We start from the raw sequence: 22,824 nt of genomic DNA, 5'->3' as shown, positions 1-22,824 counted from the left end.
GGTGGGAAGACCAGTTGAGCCCAGGAGTTCGAGACCAGTCTGGGCAATATGGTAAGACTTTCTTTCTTTCTTTTTCTTTCTTTCTTTCTTTTCTTTCTTTCTTTCCTTCTTTCTTTCTTTCCCTCTTTCCTTCTTTTTTTTCTCTTTCTTTCTCTTTCTCTTTCTCTCTTTCTTTCTCCCTTTCTCTCTCTCTCCTTCTCTTTCTCTTTCTCTCTTTCTTTCTTTCTTTGAGATGGAGTCAGGCTGGAGTGCAGTAGTGTGATCTCAGCTCACTGCAGCCTCTGCCGCTCGGGTTCAAGCGATTCTCCTGCCTCAGCCTCCCCGGTAGCTGGGACTACAGGCATGCGCCACCACACCTGGCTAATTTTTGTATTTTTGTAGAGATGGGGTTTCACTGTGTTGGCCAGGCTGGTCTGGAACTCCTGACCTCAGGTGATCCCCCCGCCTCAGCCTCCTAAAGTGTTGGGATTACAGGTGTGAGCCACCGCGCCCGGCCTCTTTTTTTACAAAAAGAAAGAATGCAGCATGGTGTCTGGAGTCAGAGTCAGGAGGCCCAGTTTTGTCACCAGAGTGGCTGCGTCACTCCTCTGAGCACTACGCTTCACCCGCAGAATGTTCCTGCTGATCTGAAAACCAAAAAGCGGCGGGGGGCTGACTCTGGGCCCAAACTTCCACCCCTTTATCAGGTTAAGCTCTTCTCAGTGCTCGTTCCATCTTCCAGGCTCAGAGCAAACAGCTTCTGAGAGTCCTGTTGGGTAGCCTACCCAAGGCCCCAGAGGGAGGGATGGTGGCTGCAATGGCACCTAGCTGCACAGCCCACGCCTCCCAGCCCTGCCGGGGCTCTGAGGAGAAGTCCTCGACCTGCCAAAATCAGCTCCTCCAACACAACCATGAGGCTGTGACAGCTAGGGGCTGGCGTGGGCAGGCTCCAAAGGCAATGAGCAGGAGAGAAGTGTGTCACGGGTGGCCCCTGACCAGACCCAAAATAACCCCAGCTCCGGCCAAAGCTAGAAAGGGCAGGAAGAGCCACTCAACCCATGCCTCCAGGAGAGAGGGTGGGGGCCTCCCCAGCTTCCCTGCACTGCCAGCCAGCCCACCTCTGCACAAAAATGGCAGCTGCCAGTGCATCTTCCCCCAACCTTCCCTGGGGGACTGGAGGCCTGAACCCGGCTGCCCATGTGTCTCCAAAACTGCCTTCAGGTTCCGGGATGGAATTACAGAGCTGAGCTAGCACACATTTCACTCATGCTTTTGGTGGATTTGCAAATAACAGGTGTTTCACTAAACTGCCAGAGCAAGCCACCAGACATGCGTGCATCCATTCAAAAACTATTGGCTGGCCAGAAAATCACAAGTGTTGGTGAGGATGTGGAGATGCTGGAAGCCGTGTGCATTGCTGGTGGGAATGGAAAAGGGTGCAGCTGCCGTGGAGCACAGTTCCTCACAAAATTAAAAATAGAATAATCATAGGACCCAGCAAGTCCACTTCTGGGTATATATCCAAAGAACTGAAGCACGGTTTCAAACAGATACTTGCACACCCATGTTCACAGCAGTTTGTTGTCGTTTTTTTTGTTTTGTTTTGTTTTGTTTTTGAGATGGAGTCTTGCTCTGTCACCCAGGCTGGAGTGCAATGTTGCGATCTGGGCTCACTGCAACCTCCGCTTCCTGGGTTCAAGTGATTCTCCTGCCTCAGCCTCACAAGTAGCTGGGATTACAGGCACCCGCCACCATGCCCAGCTAATTTTTTATATTTTTAGTGAGATGAAATCTTGCCATGTTAGCCAGGATGGTCTCAAACACCTGACCTCAAGTGATCTGCCTGCCTCAGCCTCCCAATGTGGTAGGATTATAGGCGTGAGCCACCACGCCCGGCCTCACAGCAATATTATTTACAACACCCAAAAGGTGGAAGCAATCAAGTGTCCCAGGCACCTCAGGGTGTCCAGTTGCCTCAGGCTCACCCCCAACACCCCAGCCTCTATCTCACGGCCCCCTCAGCCACCTGGTTACCCTTGTATCTGGTGCTTCCTCCCTGGGACTGGCCCTTGCTGGCTCCACTCCAGCCACCCTGGCCGCCTTGCTGTACACACCCTCTCCTCTGGGCTCTTGCGCTGGCTGTTCCGTTGGCCTGGGATGCTCTTCCCACTTTCCATACTGCCCACGCCCCATTCAGGTCCTGGCACAGTGAGGCCAACCCCACGGCTCTAAAATTATAAACCCGCCATGAGCAGAAGCCCCTATACCTCCCTGTTTCCCCCACGGCACATCCTGCCTTCCTACAAACCATGAGACGGACTTATTACTTCCTTTGCATTCTGCATCCCCTGTAGAATGCCACCTCCACAAGGCCAGGGGACTTTGCATATTTCGTTCACCGATTTATCCCCGCTCACCAGAATGGAGCCTGGAACCTAGCAGGCCCTCAGTGAGATTTGCAAAATAAAGAAGGGGTGAGAGAAACGCTGGGCTGGAAAATGTCAGCTTGGGACCTGCTTTAGGTTTCACTGGATGTGTCCAAATTCCTCCAAAAGACGCTGAAGGACATGTGGGTTTAATCTAATCCAAGGTTTTAGGTGGATTTAGATCTGGATCCCAAGGAATGTCGGGCCTTGGTGGAGACCTAGAGTCAAGATGATTCATGATGGGAAAACATCAAAGCTGCCATCTTCTGACCACACCAAACATGTCTTTGTCGAAGCTGCAGGCTGCTTAACCCCTGCTTGGCTAGAGCCCATGGTTGCGGAGAGGTCGGCCTCTCCCTGCAGTCCTCTCTGAGCCTCTCACCCACTTAGGGAGCTGACACCCCCTCCTTTGGGCCCTATGGACCCTCAGGGCCTCACACCCTCGACTCCTGCCAGGAGGGCTGGCCTGGGCTTGCCTGCCTGCCCATGGCTTTCATCATGTCTCTTCCTGAGCATCAAGAACGAAAAAAGATTTGTTGAATGAACAAAAACTGATTTTACTTCAGCTGGTGAGCCTCACAGAAAGCCACTTCAAAAGAAGAGAATTTGGCTGGGCGCAGTGGCTCATGTCTGTAATCTCAGCACGTTGGGAGGCTGAGGCGTCAGATCACTTGAGGCCAGGAGTTCAAGACTAGCTTGGCCAACATGGTAAAACCCCCGTCTCTATTAAAAATACCAAAATTAGCCGGGCATGGTGGCAGGCACCTGTAATCCTAGCTACTCAGGAGGCTGAGGCAGGAGAATCGCTTGAACCCAGGAAGCGGAGGTTGTAGCAAGCTGAGATTGCGCCATTGCCCTCCAGTCTGGGCGACAGGGCCAGACTCCAACTCAAAAAAAAAAAAAAAAAAAAAGAGCTAGCTAACACAACAGACAAACCAGGTGGTCAGTGATCCCTGTTTCTTACATCTTTTAAATATCACTATTAAGAGGATTCTTGTAAATCAGATTTGATTTCTGATCTGCCCTATCCCTTCCCTGCCTTCATTAAAAATGAAAATCTGTACAAAACTCATTAGAAAATCCCTTCATTAGCATCACTGCACTGCTGGCCACGCCCCGCACCCACAGCCCTTGCCTCACCCAGACAGGAGCTCTGACCTCCCCAGGTTGGGGAGGCTGAGGCGGGGTCCTGCTCACCCAAGGACCCCCACAGCCGCATCAGTGCCTGCCTCCTGAACCCTTATGTGGGCTCCGTCTCACTGTGACCTGGAGCCCAGGCTTAGCCTCTGATTGACACAGGCTTCGTGGGGTTTGGACCCCAATGAGAACAGGGTAAAGGGGAAGCACACAGGAAGGGCTGGAGGGCAGCGGACAGCACCTGGGGCCACAGGGCAGTGACGCAGGCAGAGCCGGGCAGCTCAGTAGCTCACTTGAGAGGCAGCCTAGGACAGGTATGTGGCCCCTGGCCTGTGTGTCCACTGGGATGAGTCAATGGGCCTCCTGGGGCCTAAGTGACACAACGGGCCAGTCATTTGCATCTGGTGACCCTGGAGTGGTGTCCTGGGCATTGAGCCACATGTTTCATGGACACTGTCATATGGAAACTCACGATACCCAGGAGTCTGGACTTGCACCCGCACTTAAAGAGAGAAGGAATGCTCCCTCAGCCATTCTGATGGTATTTCTTACATTCCAGGAAATCTAATGTATGTCTGAAATTTCTAAGAAGGCAATGTGTTTGTCCTCTGGGACTCAATGGAGATTAAAGATAACCCCAAAATTGGCTGGGCGCAGTGGCTCATGTCCATAATCCCAGCACTTTAGGAGGCTGAGGCAGGAGGATCACCTGAAGTCAGGAGTTCGAGACCAGCCTGGCCAACACGGTGAAACTCTGTGTCTCCTAAAAATACAAAAATTAGCCTGGTGTGGTAGTGTGTGCCTGTAATCTCAGGTACTCGAGAGGCTGAGGCAGGAGAATCGCTTGAATCTAGGAGGCGGAGGTTGCAGTGAGCCAAGATCAACATACTGTACTCCAGCCTGGGCAACAGAGCAAGACTCTGTTTCAAAAAATAAAGAAAAAAGATAACTCCAAAATTTATCAAAGACATTGGTGAGTAGAAGTCAGTAATAACATCTGATAGTGACTAAAATCCCCATTCACAAGCAAGGCCCAGAGAGCTGCTGAATCTGCGACTTCAGTTCCTTTGTCTGCACGTTGAGGGGTTACACAGGCTGATGCCTCACTTTCTTTTATTTCAGTAAGTATTAATAAGAGTGGCTCCCTATTATGGGCTAAACTGTGTCTTCCCAAAATCCATCTGGTGAAGTCCTAAGCCCCAGTATCTCAAAATGTGACTCTATTTGGAGACAGCGACTTTAAATGGGTGATACGGTTAAATGAGGTCAATAGGGCAGGCTCTAATCCAATAGGACTCGTGTCCTTTGAGGAAGCGGTGAGCAGGACACAGACACACACACAGGGAAGGCCGTGTGAGGACACAGGGGGAAGAGGGCATCTACAGGCCCAGGAGAGGGGCCTCAGAAGAAGCCCACCCTGCCAACACCTCGGTCTCAGACTTCTGGCCTCCAGAACTATGAGGAGCCGGTGGTTGAGCCACCCTGCCCCTTATACTCTGCTCTGGCAGTCCTAGAAAACCAATACGTTGCCACGGTCTGGCTTTGTGGTGTTGGTTTCATAGGTGATCTCTGATTTTTTTCTTTTGACGGTGGGGGCACGGAGTATCACTCTGTCACCTAGGCTGGAGTACAATGTACAGTCTCAGCTCACTGCAGCCTCTGCTTCCTGGGTTCAAGCGATTCTCCTGTCTCAGCCTCCCGAGTAGCTGGGATTACAGATGCCCGCCACCACGCCCAGCTAATTTTTGTATTTTTACTAGAGACAGGGTTTCACCATGTTGGTCAGGCTGGTCTGGAACTTCTGACATCAGGTGATCCACCCGCCTTGGTCTCCCAAAGTGCTGGGATTACAGGGGTGAGCCACCATGCCCGGGTGATCTCTGATCATTATAACAACCCTGAAGAGGAGGTATCATGGTGCCTTTGAGCTGGCTCAGGTCACCCAGCCAGAAACCCCACCAGGTTGGTCCACCTCCCCAGCCCTTGTCCTTCCCGGGGCCAGGGTGGCTGCTGTCCGTGCAGGCGGTACACAGAAAGTGGGTGCTCCACACGGGCATTCTGGGGTTTTCACTATTATTTTTATGATGATGATCAGCATGACCCAATCTCATCATTTATTCCTTTTTTTTTTTTTTTTGAGTTAGAATTTCGCTCTTGTTGCCCAGACTGAAGTGCAGTGGAGCGATCTCAGCTCACTGCAACCTCCACCTCCCAGGTTCAAGCGATTCTCTGGCCTCAGCCTCCCAAGTAGCTGGGATTACAGGCGCACACCACCACGCCCAGCTAATTTTTTTTTGTATTTTTAGTAGACACGGGGTTTCACTGTGTTGGCCAGGCTGGTCTCGAACTCCTGATCTCAGGTGATCCACCCACCTCAGCCTCCCAAAGTGCTGGGATTACAGGCGTGAGCCACCGCGCCCAGTTTCTCATCATTTATTCTAAGCTTACAGGGTCTCAGAATTTTCAGAGAGCTGGAGTCAATGTAGGGAGAGAAGAGTAAAATCAGTCGATCCAGATGTTGGCTACTGCAGAAGGTGAAAAACCGGCTGGTGAAACGCTTCACTCTGTGCCGGCTTATCGGCATTTGTGGGGTCTGTAGGTGGTCCGTGTTTCCGTTCGCAAGGCTCTTTAGTCACATCATCTCCTCTGCTCCCCCACAACTGCCCCCCCTTTTTTTAAAAGAGCAAACTGACTTGCCCACAGTTGCCCAGCTGTGGCAGAGCAGCTGCAAGCCCAGATCTTCTTGCTCCCAGCCAAGTGAAAGAGACAGATACCCCAACAATCACAGAGTGGCACAGGAAGGGTGAGCCAAGGCCCGGTGCCAGGCCAGTGCCAGGAGGGACACAGGAGTCACCCACTGCAGCACCTGTAGCCTGGATGGATCCAGGCCTGGGTGTCCAGCCTCTCCCAAGAGGTCTGGCACACACTGTCCCTTCCTCCCCCACTTTTCTCTAAAGGAATATTGTTCCAGTGAAACAGTGGCCACTGGCAAACGTACCTGCATTCTTTGGATTCCGTAGCATATGGCAGCGAGCAATCCTTCTGATGAGTGGCCATCCGGTGTCCGTCCGCACAGCAGGCCTCCAGGAGGACATCCGCATCCACTGTGCAGGGAAGAGAACAAGCTGAGAGGTGGCTCACCACTCAACGGGCCACTCAACGGGTGGAGGGCCCTCCCAGATGCACCACCAGGACACGCATGTCCTTCTATCTTGACTACGGCATCAGGCTGAGGGCACATCCCTTAGTCACTCTGCAAACCAGTACTGAAAACCCCACCAGGCCCTAGCTGAGAGTCCACACCCCACTCCTTCCTAGAAGAAAGACCTGAATCCTCCTCCGTCTGAATCCAACTTGGACAGGGCTACGGCTCAGCCCCTAAGATCCAAGCACACATGGATCCCTGCTCCAGCCACATGCTGGAGATGCTGATGCGGTCCCTGTCCAGACAGGGTCCCTGCCTTCACCGTCCAGTGGGCAAGAAGACAGCCCCTGATGACACAGGCACGGCCACGCTGCCGGCCAGCCCAGCCCAGCAGATCAGGAAACAGCCGACATGACTCTTTCCAGAGGAGAGACTGCGAACAGGGAGGGCTTCAAAATGCAACGAGCCGAGTCAAGTAAGAAGGTAAAAAAAAAAATTTCTTTTTTTTTTTTTTTTTCTGAGACAGAGTCTCTGTCGCCCAGGCTGGAGTGCAATGGCGCGATCTGAGCTCACTGCAACCTCCACCTCCCAGGTTCAAGTGATTCTCCTGCCTCAGCCTCCTGAGTAGCTGGGATTACAGGTGCCCACCACCACGCCTGGCTAATTTTTTGTATTTTTAGTAGAGATGGGGTTTCACCATGTTGGCCAGGCTGGTCTGGAACTCCTGACCTCGCGTGATCGGCCGGCCATGGCCTCCCGAAGTGCTGGGATTACACCGCACCCAGCCTAAAAACCACCATTTCTAGACCAGCTTCTGTGACCCACATCCATGTTTTCTCCTTTAATCTTGGGAGCAAAGGGGCAGGAGGGGGGACATAAGCCTCAAGCTACAGATGAGGAAACCGAGGCTGGTGATGGTTTCTGTCCTTGACTTATCACAAGACCCCCTCTTCTACAGAAACGGTGACCTGTGAGAAGTCTGGTGAGGACAGGACTGGCAAAGCAGAGAGCACAGGTTCAGGAGTAACTGCAGCCTGGCCATCTTATCTCCCACTCGCAAAAAGGGCAGATGAATGGGTTACGCTCCAAGCAGCCGGCCCACACCCTCAGAGCCAGGCCACAGCCCAAATGAGCTGGGCACACAGGCCCTTGTGCCCCATGCCCCAGCCCAGGCTACAGCCCCAGTGGGCACCCTCCCAGCCCCTCAGCTCACAGAAGGGAGACGACCCCATTGTGCCCCGAGGGAGGAGCGGCCAGGTGCCAGGTGCCCACATACTTGGCCCTCATTCTAAAGGACTCAAATGCCAGAAAGCATTAGCACGACAGCCCCAGCTGCTGGGCAGAAGGTCACCTCTCGGCAGGATGTTACAAAACTGGGCTTTAAGAAGCACCACTTTTCCTTCCTAATGGCTTTCCGGCCCCTAGAGGGTAAATCCCACTGGGCTTGGCAGCGTTTCCGCACACACAACTGTGGGTGCTCTGCCTGAATGCATTCTTCTTCCAGGATGGGCCCTCGGGGTGGCCCAGAGGGAGGCTGCTGTCTGCTGGGTGCGGCAGTGCCTTGCTAAACCACCCTATCGGTCATCAGCCTATCGGTCATCAGCCACCATAAGCACTTCTAGACTATGCGGCCTTCAGATGCTCCATCCCGTTCTCAGCAGGGGAGGAGGAGAAACTTGCAGAAACATTCCAGAATGGATAAGGTCAGTGCACGAATGAGCTAGGGCTCAGCCAGGCCATTCCACAAGGCCAGGAGGAGGGGGTCTCACCTAGAACCATGTCCCCCAGTGACAACTTCTGGGCTTTCCCTTTTCCCCAGGGCTTCCAGGAAACTCAGAGCTGCTTTCTGCAGTGCAAGGTAGACCCACCCTTCTGACTCTCGCCCGGCTCCCCCAGGCTGGCAGGAGGAGTCCTGCAGTGGCGTGGGTAAGGATGAAGGTTCGTCCCACAGCAAAGCCCAACAGTTTCCAGCAGCCTGACCACTCAGCCCCTCTCCCACCTCAGGTGTCCCCTCTCCAACGATGCTGTTCGGTGAATGTGAGATTCACCAGGAGCCAGAGCTAACGTCAAGTTGTCTGGAGTTGCCTCCCAGCACCAAAGGAAAAGTCATCAGGAGTGACAGCCACGTTATCATGGGGATAACCTTGAATGTTCCCATTCATTCATTCATTCATTCTTGCTCTAATTCACTAAGAAAAGCAAAAGCACTCACTAAGCCAAGGACCTTATCTGTTACAGACGAGACAGGCCATGGTGCACTCCTGGATGAACACGATGTGATCCAGCCATGTGGGCTGACAGCGAGGCTGCTCTCCCCTGTGCGGCCAAGCCCGGTTCCCATGTCTGTCCCCACACTCCCCTCACCCCTTCTCTGGCCAGGCCCACTCAGCCCCCACCTGCAGTTTCACCCTCGTGTCTTCCGCAGCCCATCTCCTATCCTAGCCCGCCTCCCATTCCCTGTCACCCTCTCCTGGCCGCCTGCCTGCCTACCCTGCATGGCTCACCCGAGCCCTCTGTTCCCATATCACCTCGTGCCTGGCGCATGTCTCCCCACCCTCCAGAACCCTGCCTGCCTGCCTTACCCTCATAGCCACAAATGTCTTGGGGGCAGGCTCTGTCTCCTGTCCTTGTATACCCCCGGCATCCATGCCAGCATGTGGCAGCTACAGAGCTGAGTAGAAACAGCGTAAGCTTTGGAGCCAAACAGCCTTTGGTTCCAATCCCAGCTCCAGCACTTTCTTGCTCTCTTAACCCTGGGCAGGCAGCGTCGCCTCTCTGAACCACAGCTTCCCCAGTGGGAAAACGGGGCTTGCACTATCTTCCCAGGGTTACTGAGAAGAGGGATGCACTTTAGAAAGTTCCAAGCACACAGAAAGTTCTCTGTAAACAGTGGCTGGAGAATTAAACCATCGAAGGGGATTGACTTATCACTGCTCATAAGAAATGGGGAGACACAGCGGGGTGCTGGCGTGCGGAATCCCCCGCAGGTGAGCTGCGGCCCCAGAGCCTCCTTCAGACTCTGAGAAAGGAAAACACAGGGAAGGGCAGGCTCCCATGGCCCTGGGAATTTTGCACCCAGAGCTGCAGAAACGGTTTGGAAATGCTTCCTGCTGGGGAGTCTGGGTACTGTGAACCTCACTCTCAGCAGGACAATCAAATGTGAAGTCCTTCGGTCTTCCAGAAATTCAGAAGGCAGCTCCCATGTTCTGAGCAGCCCCAGAGCTGAACTCTGCAGAGCAGAGCTGTCTGGGGGTTGTTCCCGAAGGGAGCTGAGCTCATCCCATCATTAGCCAAGGGAGAGCTCCTGCACAGCCCCGTCAGAGAGTCCACGAAGAGCCGAGCAGGGACCATGGCCAGCTTGGATGGTAACAAGGCAGAGGCATGGGGAGGGGACCCAAGAAGTGGACGATCATCCTCACTGTAACACTCACCAATCTATTGCCAGGCCCTGACCAACAAGGGCCTACAGACAAGGCCCCTCTCATTCACCGGCTCTCACTCCTCAACCCCTTCCATTCTTTCTGCTATCCTCCAGCCTGGGCTCCAAATGGAATTAAGAACAGAGGAAGGTGAAAAGCATCAAGTCACCAGTGACATGAACATACGTGTTAAGGTGTCCCTGTTCCCACCCAGGCTGTGCTGCACCCACAGCAAACCAGTGTGCGACCAGCTCCTCACAGGGCTCAGTGGACACTGGAGGCCCCCACGCCCTCCTGCCCACTGCTCTCACCCACAGCTCCTGGGCCCTGGGTTCTGGCATCAGGCTCAGTCCTGGCAGCCTCCAACACTGTTCTTTCTTGCTGCTCCTGAATTAAAACCTCCTTCGGGGCCAGGGATGGTGTCTTCCTCCTCTCACTGTCCATGTCGCACCTGCCCACGCCCAGCACAAACGTCATGGTTCAGTAAGCACCAGTTAAACAGAGCCAGGACAAGGGGCCCCATCTGCAAGACCACTCTTGACATGCAAAGGCTGCTGGGGCAAGATCCTCTGCCCCACAAACAAGCGTCCTCCTCCTCCATCGTCCCAGCGGGTGGAGGCAGTGACCCCCAGGAAAATCCCTAGGGGCTGGAGCCCACCAACACAAAATACGGGGCTGGTTAGAATTTCAGCAAAAGCCAGGGATGAGCTAGGGGTAGGGGAGTGGCTGAGGCTACAGAACTGCCAGTTTCTTAGCCTTGGAGATGTGCCTCGATTTCCCTGGTGGACTCAGCACTGGTTACCTCCCACCCATTAGAGGAAAACTGAGCTTCAGGGAGAAGAGGGGCCTGGCATCATGGCTCCATATGCCAACAAAAGTACTATCTGCAGCAAGTTAAAGATGTGTGTAGCCCACACAAGAAAAGGTGTGTCATTAACGTGGGTTCCAAAACAAGGGCACCAACCTCTTTACAAGCTTACCTTGGGACAGGGCAGGAACAAGTTCCCTGAAGCACAAAACCAACTCCGCTCCCACCCCTCAGACATATCCTTTCCAAGACACATTCCGACTACAAACAAAAAAAAGTTGTCTCTGTCCCATTTTAAATAAACAAGCTTGGCCAGGTGCGGTGGCTCACGCCTGTAATCCCAGCAGGTCGAGGCGGGAGGATCATGAGGTCAGGAGTTCAAGACCAGCCTGACCAACATGGTGAAACCCCGTCTCTACTAAAAATACAAAAATTACCAGGCGTGGTGGCGCACGCCTGTAATCCCAGCTACTTAGGAGGCTGAGGCAGAAGAATCACTTGAACCTGGGAGGCAGAAGTTGCAGTGAGCCAAGATCACGCCACTGCACTCCAGCCTGGGTGACAGAGCAAGACTCCGTCTCAAAATAAAATAAAATAAACAAGCTTTACTCTGGTTACGAAAATCAAGAAAGGCCAGTAAGGCAGGTACGGTGGCCCAGGACAAGAGTACCTATGAGGTCCCTAGAGGAGTTAAATTTGTAGGGAATTCGTCAGAGACAGGAAGTAAAAGGATGGGTGCCGCAGGCTGCGGGAGAGAGGACAGGGAGTTAAGTATTTAACCGTTTGGGAATATGAAAAGTTCTGGAGATGGAGGGTGGTGATGATTGTACAATAATGTGACTATATTTAATACCATTGGACCGTACACTTAGAAATGGTTAAAATGGGCCGGGCGCAGTGGCTCACGCCTGTAATCCCAGCTACAATTAGCCGGGTTTGGTGGGGTGAGCTTGCAATCCCAGCTACTCAGGAGGCTGAGAGGCAGGAGAATCACTAGAACCTGGGAGGTAAAGGTTGCAGTGAGCAGGGATTATGCCACTGCATTCCAGCCTGGGCGACAGAGTGAGACTACATCTCAAAAAAAAAAAAAAAAAAAAGGAAATGGTTAAAATGGCAAATCCTATGTGATGCATATTTTACCACAATAAAAAGTACATTTATTAAGCAAAATAATTTAGTGTTTGTTGGTCATCTTATAACATCCTGCATTAGGAAAGCAATCGATGTTTTCCCCGTTGACTTACTTGCCTTCTTCAATCAATGTTGTTTTCATGCAGTAATCTGAACAGTGTCAAGCGAATTAATTTAGTAGATTGTATTTCAGAATGTTCTGTACAGCAGTTTGACAGTGTATGCAATGGTTTACATGGCAAGCTATGAAACTTCAAATGAGACTTAAAATGTTCAGTAAAAAATAGATTGCAACTTTGCAACCAAAATAAAGATGATTTAACAACTTTAAAAGAACAACAACAAAAAGGCCAGGCATGGTGGCTCAAGCCTATGATCCCAGCACTTTGGAAGGCAGAGGTGGGAGGATCGCTTGAGCCCAGGATTTCAAGGTTGCAGTGGGCCATGACTGCACCACTGCACTCCAGCCTGGGGGACAGGGGAAGACCCTGTCTCAAAACAAACAAAAAAACTAAAAACAAAAGAACACCCTGAGGATCACAGCTCCCCCGTGTGTCCTGTGAGGGTGGGGCGATGGGGGTGGGGAAGGGCCTGGGGTCCAGCCCCACCCTGGCTGTGCCTCCTGCATCCCTGCAGGCATTTCCAGTTGCCCCTTTGCCTGGGGATCGGGTCACCTGTGGATATCCAAACACCGGGCGTCCTGAGCTTCACTGCCCCATCACACAGGCTGGGGACCATCTGAGGCCCACAGAGGCACCTCCCACCTCACTCTCCTACCCGCCTGCTCATCGAGTCCTACCCCATGTGATGCCTTCTCAGTGCCTGCCCAGGACCCTCGGCCAGGCTGGGGTGGGGACAAAAAGGGGACTGGGGCTAACAGATTCCCCACGCCAACTCCACGCCTCATGGGTACCAAGAGTTCTGCGGGGGTCGACAGCATCCAACCAACTGCCTGATCAGTCAGAACCCCCACCTTCAGAAGGGTGTCAAATCAAGGCCATTTGTACACAAACCCTAGGACAGCTGAGCAGCCCTGGAACACTGTGAGTCAGGAGGATCACGTGGGCCAACCGAAGCCACGCCTGCTTCTTCCATCCCAGACCACCAACAGCTGTGAGCAGCTCTGAGATCCAAAAATTACCTCTGACCAGTCCCACACTGGACACCCACCCAAGCAGAACAGGCACTCGCTGGTAACTCGACACCCCGTCACTGGGGCTGTGGGGGATCAAGAGAGAAGCAGGGCCTCAGGGGACCTGGAATCTTCTCTCCCAGACCATTTCCTGTTGTTTCAGAGGAGTTTCAATCAACCAGTCTCAATCTCACCACTGCATCTGACCAAATGAGTTAGATTCAAAGCATAATATTCGATACAACCCAAGAGCAAACTCTCGCAAAATCTTGTTAACCTTCAACTCGAATGTTCCCAGGGAAGGCAACACTGCGGGTTAAAACTCCTCAGCCTTGAATCCGGCTCCCTCCCTTACTAAGACTCAGGGAGCCTCACTTCCTTCATCTGTAAAAATGGGGGAAGAGGCCGGGAGCAGTGGCTCACGTGGGTAATCCCAGCACTTTGGGAGGCTGAAGTGGGCAGACATCACTTCAGGCCAGGAGTTCGAGACCAGCCTGGCCAACATGGTGAAACCCCGTCTCCACTAAAAATACAAAAATTAGCTGGGCATGGTGGCGGGTGCCTGAAATCCCCGCTACTCAGGAGGCTGAGGTGAGAGAATCACTTGAACCCGGGAGGCAGAGGTTACAGTGAGCCAAGATCACGCCACTGTACTCCATCCTGGGTGACAGAGTGAGACTGTCTAAAAAAAAAAAAAAAAAAAAAAAAAGCCAGGCATGGTGGCTCATGCCTGTAATCCCAGCACTTTGAGAGGCCAAGGCAGGTGGCCTCTCCCAACTCCTGAGGTTGGGAGTTTGAGACCAGCCTGACCAACATGGAGAAACCCCGTCTCTACTGAAAATACAAAATTAACCAGGCGTGTGACGTATGCCTGTAATCCCAGCTACTCGGGAGGTTGAGGCAGGAGAATCACTTGAACCCAGGAGGCAGTGGTTGCAGTGAGCTGAGATCGTGCCATTGCACTCCAGCCTGGGCAACCAGAGCGAAACTCCATCTCAAAAAAAAAAAAAAGGGGGAAGATTGATAAGATAATCCAGGAAAAGTGCTTACATCAGCACACTGACCACAGGAAAAAACAGAAGCTTCAAAATTAAACAAAGGGAAAAGTTATCACACCAGGATTGGGAGAACATTCTTTTTCAAAGGAACCACACACTCCCCAAGGCTGACATGGTGCCCGATGGCCAACACGCCACCACGTCCACCACCTCTCTTCAGGAGAGAGACATGCCTGCCGGAGTAACTGGTGCAGATGGATAGAGCTGGCTCAGTTCACAGGCCTCAGATACCGTTTGTTGCCTGGGACAGCTGCTAAAACTAAATTTTTTCCAGGTGAGTTAAACCTCCATAAAGATTATGGTGTAGATCAGCGGCATGCCCCATGTTCCAAGGCATGCAGAGAAACACAGGTCACACGGCCTGTGGGGACCATGCCCTGGACACCTGGGAAGGATATGGCCACGTGCTCTTTCTAAGACTACAGATGCTCAGAGAGATTCTGTACCACTCCTTGGGTGGAAGCTTCCAGAATGTCAGCCTGCTAGCTGGAAACATCGAAGAAGCTTTGGGCAACGCCTGATCCCATTCCCGGCAGCCTGTGAGCCATGAGGATCTTAATTCCCAGGTTGCTGATCAAGTAGACAGTCACAGAGGGGAGACTGGGGGCTGGGAACCTGGAGGCCTGGAGTTTGCTTCTGATCTCATGGTTGAGAGTTTTCCCACCTGGAGCAAGTCCGGGCCTCAGTTTTTTCATTTATAAACTGAATGGAGGATTTGGCCTGCAGTTAAGAGCAGGCTTCCCGAATCCCACCCCATGTACATTGCTCTGGCAAAATTTCCACTGGGTTGCAACAAAATAGGGTGAAAGCAAAGCAGGACCCAGGGACCTCTACAAAGCCGGCCCGATTCCATCTACAATACTGTCTTTTATTGTGAGACCGTGTCCTTCCAAAATCTAGGGCATTAAAATGTCCCCTACCTCTGTGAAGTGGTGACGATATGAGACGGTGGTTGATTGGGTGTCTGTTTTTTATTTTAATATCCTCATCGGGCAAATGAGGATATTTTAAGTTGGCAAAGCTCCGTGAATAGCTGGGGATGAAGTAAAGGCATGTGATCAGAAGCCAGCCTCAATTTCCTTGATTTCCTCTGCTCAAGCTCAAAAACTCAGAGGCAGCTGAGGGCATCAGGAGTTTTGAAAAGTGAATGGGAGCTTGAGGCTTCGTCCAGTGTGCCTCCTGGACTCACCACGCAAAAGGATCATGCCCCCGCCCCACCTGCCCCATAGCGTTGTCTAAAGTTACAGCAAAGAGCCGGAGTGGCCCCCATGGTGCCCAGAACCAAGGAACCGAAAAGCCTAAAACGCAACGAGATGTCAACCACAGAGACCCTGATGGAAAGTTCCAACCAAACAGGACTGGGCGACTCCACCCAACCCCCACCTGCGCCCTGCCCCTCCCGAGTAGCTGGGATTACAGGCGCCCACCACCACGCCCGGCTAATTTTTTGTATTTTCAGTAGAGACGGAGTTTCACTATGTTGTCTGGGAAGCCAGCAGGGGTCCAGCTAGATTGGCCTATGTCCCTGCATCCCTTACAGGTCCAGGATGAGGACAGACTCATGTCCCCTCTTCAAGACCACCTGGCCTCTGCAGGAGCAAGCAGGGCAAACTGGAGCCTGCTCTTAGGGCTCCTGGCCCCATCCCCAACATAAGACCTGCCTGTGTCCACTGCTGAGCCTGTTCCCAGCATCTGTCACGGAGATGACGGGGGTCTTGGATGGTGAACCAGCAGAGAGGAGGCAGCAAGAGAGAAGGAGCAGAAGGTACCTCTCTGGGAAGGCGAGAAGCATTCTCCCCACAGCTCCCTCCAGGCAGCTCTGGCCCAGGCAGCAACTTCCTACATCAGCCCAGTGCACAGAGGGGCATCCTCATCCTTCTGCAACATCCCACCCTGCTCCAAGGGCCTCCTGGGCTTCCAGGATGCATCTCCCCCGGTGTTCTTCTCACCCCTCTGGCCACCTGTCATGCATCCCCTGCACCTGGCATTTGGAACCTGGAGCTTCACAGGCTGGAGGGTCCTAGCACGTTTGCTCTCCTCAGGCCAGCTTGTTCATGCCACACCAGCTCAAAGGTCCCTTCCTCCAGGAAGTCCTCCCTAACTACCGCCAATGCACACACATATGCACATACACACACATGCACATGGGACAAATATGTTTTCTTTCTTGCATGGTCTCTTTGTACCCTGAGCTTCCCAGCACTTAGCACAAATAATTAACTCTGTACTTAGTGCCACGAGACTGAGCCAGACACTGTCTCATTCTGCCTCCTGCCCCCATGCCTGCCCTGAGCAGTCATTCAATAAATGTCCATGAATGAATGAATGCACAAATGATCTCACATGATCCTAGCTCTTCTATGAAACGGGGGCAAAGAGAGAATCACCAAGTTGCCCGAGGCCATGCAGCCTCTGCAGAGGCAGGCTTCAGATCCAGCTCTGACTCCAAAGCTCATACACACCCCACCATCACACTCCAAAGGAAACAGGCATCCCCCCCTGAACTAGACTTAAAAGATTCAAGTCTTCTAAAGGTGCGTGAGGCTGGCTGGGTGCGGTGGCTCACACCTGTAATCCCAGCACTTAGGGAGGCCAAGGTGAGCAGATCACGAGGTCAGGAGTTAGAGACCACCCTGGCCAACATAGTGAAACCACGTCTCTACTAAAAATACAAAAAAATTAGCCGAAAATTAGCCGGGTGTGGTGGCGGGTGCCTGTAATCCCAGCTACTTGGGAGGCTGAGGCAGGAGGATTGCTTGAACCTGGGAGGCAGAGGTTGCAGTGAGCCAAGATCACGCTTGTGACAGTGCGAGACTCCGTCTCAACAAAAAAAAAAAAAAAAGATACGTGAGGCTGTCCGGTGTGCTGGTGAGGGGTATGACGTCACGGCCAAGCTGCCCAAGCTCGAGTCCTGCTGCTGTCACTTAGCAGCTGTGCACCCACAGGCCTGCTACCTGGACTCTCTGGGCCTCCATGTCCCCTCATTGATGAGGGGGACAATGACAGCACCTCCTTTGCAGGGCTAGGGTGAGGGTATAGCTAGGTAACACAGGTGAACTGGAGCAGGGGTGGGGCAGGAAGGTGCTCGAGTCCCCGTGCTGTGGGGAGACCACGCTGGGTGCACAGGTGTTGGATTTCCATCCTCAACCTACCATACGCATCAGTGACTCTCAGAAATGGCACTATGCAGGTCCACAGAGGAGTTCTAGGCCAAAACAAGAAGCCAGGCTTCATACCTAGGTAGCAAAATGCACAGGACCTTTTCACTCCAGTGGGTAACAGGATCCAAAAGGAAAAACAGGGCCAGGCGCGGTGGCTCACGCCTGTGATCCCAACACTTTGGGAGACCGAGACGGGTGGATCACTTGAGGTCAGGAGTTCGAGACCAGTCTGGCCAACATGGTGAAACTCCATCTCTACTAAAAATACAAAAATTAGCCAGGTGTGGTGGTGCATGCCTGTAGTCCCAGCTACTCAGGAGACTGAGGCAGGAGAATGGTTTGAATCCAAGAGGTGGAGGTTGCAGTGAGCCGAGATCGCACCATTGCCCTCCAGCCTGGCCGGCAGAGTGAGACCCCATCTCAAAAATAATAATAAAAAAATAAAAATAGGTTCAAAACAACACTGGATCACCTATTTCGTAGGGCTGCTGAGAAGATGACATTCGTTACTAAATGTAAAGCATTTCACCTATAATAATTACCCAGAGGACACTCACATCTTATAATGAAGGAAACAGAGGCAGAGAGTTTGTGGGTGTCATCAAGTTCTCTCCAGACACTTTCAGAATTGGGACCAACACACAGCTTCCTAACCCCCTTCTAATGTTGGCTCCGCACAGTGTAGTAACCCGCAAATAACGTAGGAAGCTATGGCGACAGGCGCCCCGCTCCCTCCCACCCCAGCCTCTAGTTAGGCCCACTGTGGGGTTAAAGGAGGTGGGGCCCAGCCCAGCTCTAGGCCCAGCCCCAGCCCCGCTCCTCGCTGGGTGACCTGTGGCAGATGACTTAGCCAGCCCTGAGCTCCCCTCCAGCCTGAGGGGGTCTCCGATCCCAGGGAAGTTGACACAGTGGTTCCCCCCTCCCACCCTGTTTAGTTATGGGGCCACATGTGATTTCATCACAAGGAAACTGGAACCATATGGGGCCTACGAAAGGATTCATTCATCAAATTGTTATGATTTGCTATTCTGCAAAAGGAAAATCTTGTTGTATAAAATATGCTGGCAAAATAACCATATGCCCTCTTAGAACTGTTCTAATAAACTTCACCTGGAAGCCGGCCCTGCCCAGGTGCCCAGTGCTCAGAGCCCGGCCTTAAAGTCTCACCAGGTCGGGGAAGCTGCTGGAGAAGTCTCTAGACAGCACAGTCTCCCCCCGTGGTGAGGAGGGAGTGGAACTGGAAGGAGACGGAAGGGGGTAGAAGGAGGGGTTTTCCCTGGAAGTCTCGTGTTTTCTCTTCCTTCCAGGTATTTGGCCCTGCCATTTCCCCTGCTAGGAACACCCTTTACCCCATCCTCCCAGCCCTACCCACAGACTTAGCCACTGCCTTTTCCTCCTTAGGTTCCCAGTTTGCATGCCGCTTCCTCCAGGAAGTCTTCCCTGACTCTGCCAGTAGGGCTCAGTTCATTTTTCTGGATCTCCTAGTTGCATGGGGGGAAAAAACCAGGTCTCTGTCCTTACTGCCACATCCACAAGTCATAGAGCAGTGTCTGGCACTGAGCTGTCCCTTAGTGAATGAATGGCTAAGAACACCACCTTTCCTGACATGGGTTTGGCACTGACAACTACCAGTCCTATAGCCCCATGGGGCCTTCTTCTCAGCGCCTGGCTGGAAAATTCAGTAGTAGTAGAACGTTCAGAGGCATCTTGCGGAAAACGATTCTGGGGTGTTGGCAGAATCGCGCTCTTCCCGCGCTCCCCTCACATCAAGCCCCATCTCCTCCAACGAGCCTCCAGGGAGCCCCCAGGGGCTGCGAAGGCTCCTGGCGCCAACACTTCCTAGGGAAGGGGACAACAGGAGTAATAGCTAATATTAATAATAGAGCTGCCAGCCGGCGCGGTGGCTCACACCTGTAATCCCAGCACTTTGGGAGGCCGAGGCAGGAGGATCACCTGAGGTCAGGAGTTTGAGACTAGCCTGGCCAAGATGGTGAAAAACCCCATCTCTACTAAAAATACAAAAATTAGCTGGGCGTGGTGGGCGCCTGCAATCCCAGCTGCTGGGGAGGCTGAGGCAGGAAAATCGCTTGAACTTGGGAGGCGGAGGTTGCAGTGAGTCGAGATCACGCCATTGCACTTCAGCCTGGGCAACAAGGGCGAAACTCCATCTCAAAAATAAAATAAAATAATAATAATACTAATAATATAGCTGCCATGGTAGACACTATCCTATGTTCTCTCTCTTAATCCTCAAGACAACCTAAGTAGGTTTTTGTTCCCTTCATTTTATAAATGAAAAAACCACCAAACCATCTCATGGCTTTTTCTGATGCAAACTGATTTCTAGTCTCACAAGGCCCGTGCAGCCCTCCAGGACCTGAAGATGAGTCAGCTGCATGCCCCTACTCCTGCCCCACACACCTAACAGGGGTGGCAAATGCAGCCCTGAGTTGGGGGGCCCTCAGCAGGGCCAGGAGCGGGGTGTGAGCCAGAGCTGTGGGTGCTGCAGGAGAGGCCCCAGCCCTGACCCCCATGGCACAGAGTCTCATCTTCATGCATTCAGTGCCCTGGCCCCCACCTCCTGACTGGGAAACTTCCAGGAGTGGCGGCACAGACCACATGTTTTCAAGCCAAGTCCTCCCTGGCCTTTGTTCTCCCTCCCAACTTTGTTAATCAGTCGGAAACGCTGCCCAGCTGCAGCCAGAGGCCAAGAAAGCCTTGGAGAAAACACAATTGTCTTTTCCTAACACCTCCTCCTCTCCACTCCCTCCCACCCAGCTCTCAGTAAAGCCCAACGGGACGGACAGACATAGGACAGACAGGCGGCTCCTCTCGGCCGTTTGGCAAGAAAGATCAGCGCCCTTCTCCATTTAAGTGGCCGTCGCCAAAGGACTTTCTGCAGATCAGCTAACAGGCTCACCATCTGCGGCCCCACAGCTCTGAGAGCAGGGGCGGTGCCACTTGTGGCCTTACATACAGGGCTTCGGGGGCCTCACAGCTGCAGATAGGGGCCAGGCAGTCTTTAAAAGCCCCTTCCCAAACTGTACCAAATTAAACCTGTTGAAACTCAAAGAGACTTCTCCCCAAAAGAAACAAAAGGCCCACAGAACATCCAGCTGCTTTTATCGAAGTGTGCAATTAGGAGGCTTTTTTAAACCCTTCCACTTACAAACTTCTCTGTGGAGAAGGGTCAGCGGCGCAGTGAGCCACTCCGGGCCCCCAAGTCCTGGGGTGTTCATTCACTCACACACACGCAGGGAGAAATTGTTCGCAAACCGTAGACAGAAAAGAACAGTGAGAGGGAATGCAGAGACTCCCAGGCCGGGGAGAGTTTTACCACACCTTCTCTCAGGCCCTCAGGTTCCTCATCTATACAATCGGGGTCTCTGAGGCTCTTTCCTTTTCTAACAGGAGTCTCGGATGTCCCACCCACCCACCACCCAGGGCCCCTCTGGGTTTTCCCTCCAGCTGGCAGCCACCCAGCCGCCTGCTGCTTGCTGCAGTGCCCTCTTCCCGCGCTCCGCTTACATCAAGCTCCATCTCTTCTAAACAGCCTCCAGGGAGCCCCCAGGGGCTGCGAAGGCTCCTGGTGCCAACACTGAGATCTGCGCCTCCCCACACCGTCTCCAACCCCAGGAGGTGCCCAGGCCGTGCCCAGCACCGCCTGAACAGTCAGAGCTCCACAGGGCTCTGCTGCAGCAAGCCAGTCAAGAAAACTCTGTAGAGCTCAGCTCCTGGCCTCCCCCTGCAGCCCTCTTCAACCCCCTTCCTGGAAGCCCCCAGTGAGCATTAGTTGGGACAAGTGACCTTTTGACTAACAAAGGCGGTCACCAGAGGTTAAAAGGAACTCAACTAAACCAGGGATGAAGACTCGGATTCCGAGGGTGGTCTAGGGCACTCCCCTGGACCTGGGCCACTGGAAAAACAAAGACGCCAGGAGTGCTGGGCCTGGCTAGTGGCTCTGAGAAGCCATGGGTCAGCAGAGAGGTCACAGGTCATAGCTCTGCCGCCCAGCAGCTGCTCTGATCAGAGGACCTCGTGCTGGTCCCCCCAGGGACCAGGCCTTGAGGGTTAGGGGGGAGAAAAGCGCAGGCCGGTGGGCATTGTCCCGGAGCTGTCAGTCCCAGAGTTGGGGCCTAAGGTCTGGGCCATCGATCAGATCTGCTATTGGAAAACTCCATCCCCCTTGCCATTGGTGGAAGTGACCAGTCCCCAGTCCCCGCTGAGCACCGAGCCCGGCAGAACCACTGCCTTGGGCCCTCTGTCCCAGGAGGGAGACAGGGAGGAGGTGGCCAGGTCCGCATCCCCTCCATCCTCCCAGCTACGGCCCCAAAAACCTCCAGGCTGCTCCCTGGCTTTCTCATTTCTTCCTCTCCAGCCCCTATCCCAGGACCGCTAGTGTCTGCTGGGGAAATAACTTGCTTCCCAACCTCCAGGCTCAATTTTCACATCCGCAAGCTGGGTACAACAGCCGCTACCTGGGGGTGGAGGCGGGAAGCGGTGAGGAAAGATAGCCGAGGGCGCTTACCAGCGCCAAGTGCAAGGCGCCCTGGGCTCGGTAACCCCCAGCCAGCGTCCCCCAGCCCAGCCAGCGCCCCTGAACCCCCAGGGCCCGGGGTAGGGCCCCCGGAGCCGGCTGGACTTGCTAGGACTGGGGTAGGAGAGTGTGTTTGAGAGGTGGGGGAATCCGGTTTTGAAACAAGTCCCCAGGCCGGGGAGGAGATGAGGACCCGAGCTGGCCGTGGGGGAGGGGGGGCGTCGCCGGGGCCTCGGCGGTGACAGTCCGGGGGCGCCGCGCAGGGCAGCACACGGACTCCGAGTCCCCGTGGTTCCGAAACTCGCAGGGAGCGCGAGGCCGAGGGGGTCGGGACCCTAAGCGGGGGCGGCGGACCCGGGACGCCCCTACCTCCGGCCGCCAGCAGCGCAAGGCCGCCGAGCAGCAGCAGCGGAAGCGGGACCCGGCGCGACGGCGCGGCGCGCTCCATGGGCGGCGGGCGGCGGGCGACGGGCGGCGGGCGGCGGCGGACAAAGGCGCGGGCGCGGTCCTGGGGCAGCGGCGCGGGCTCCACGCTCCGGCCGAGCCTCGGCAGCCAACGCTGGGCCAGGGCCGCGCCGTTCAATTATCCCGCCCGGGAGGAGGGCGCGGCGGAGGCGGGGCCGCGGGTTGCCTGGTCCTCCCTCCCCGGCGCCCCCTGCCGCGGCCCTCCGGGACCTCACTCCCCGCACCCCGGCTGCTAGGGGCGCGCGCCCACGGCTGGGGGCGAGGGCCTGGACCCCAGACTTTCCCGGAGGGGGCACAGAGGGGGCGCCTTTGGGCCGGATGCCCCCGGTCCTATCCCCCAACGCTCCCTGAAACCCGATCCCCTCCTCCCCCCACCCCCTCTCGAGGGGCGGGCTCAGGATCAAAGGTTATCCCCGCCAGACTCCG

At 54.0% G+C, this 22,824-nt stretch overlaps 1 protein-coding gene across 4 annotated transcripts in view; it reads right to left on the bottom strand.

Moving 5' to 3' along the window:
- Nucleotides 1-22,552, bottom strand: part of FBLN1 (fibulin 1) — a 99,532-nt gene extending 76,980 nt beyond the window's left edge. For 2 of the 4 annotated variants that reach the window (XM_063663382.1, XM_054469820.2), the window contains exons 1-2: nt 22,303-22,544; nt 6,541-6,646 (exon numbers count right to left, since the gene is read on the bottom strand). In XM_063663382.1, the coding sequence (XP_063519452.1) occupies nt 6,541-6,646; nt 22,303-22,381 (185 nt within the window). In that variant the 5' untranslated portion in view covers nt 22,382-22,544. Of the gene's footprint in view, nt 1-6,540; nt 6,647-22,302 lie in introns of all 4 variants that reach the window. The other 2 variants (XM_063663383.1, XM_054469819.2) reach the window with 2 other exon arrangements.
- Nucleotides 22,553-22,824: the final 272 nt, after the last annotated feature.

Source organism: Pongo pygmaeus, chromosome 23, assembly GCF_028885625.2.
Source record: "Pongo pygmaeus isolate AG05252 chromosome 23, NHGRI_mPonPyg2-v2.0_pri, whole genome shotgun sequence".
Lineage (NCBI taxonomy): Eukaryota > Metazoa > Chordata > Mammalia > Primates > Hominidae > Pongo > Pongo pygmaeus.
This window is presented reverse-complemented; position numbering and strand designations above follow the sequence as displayed.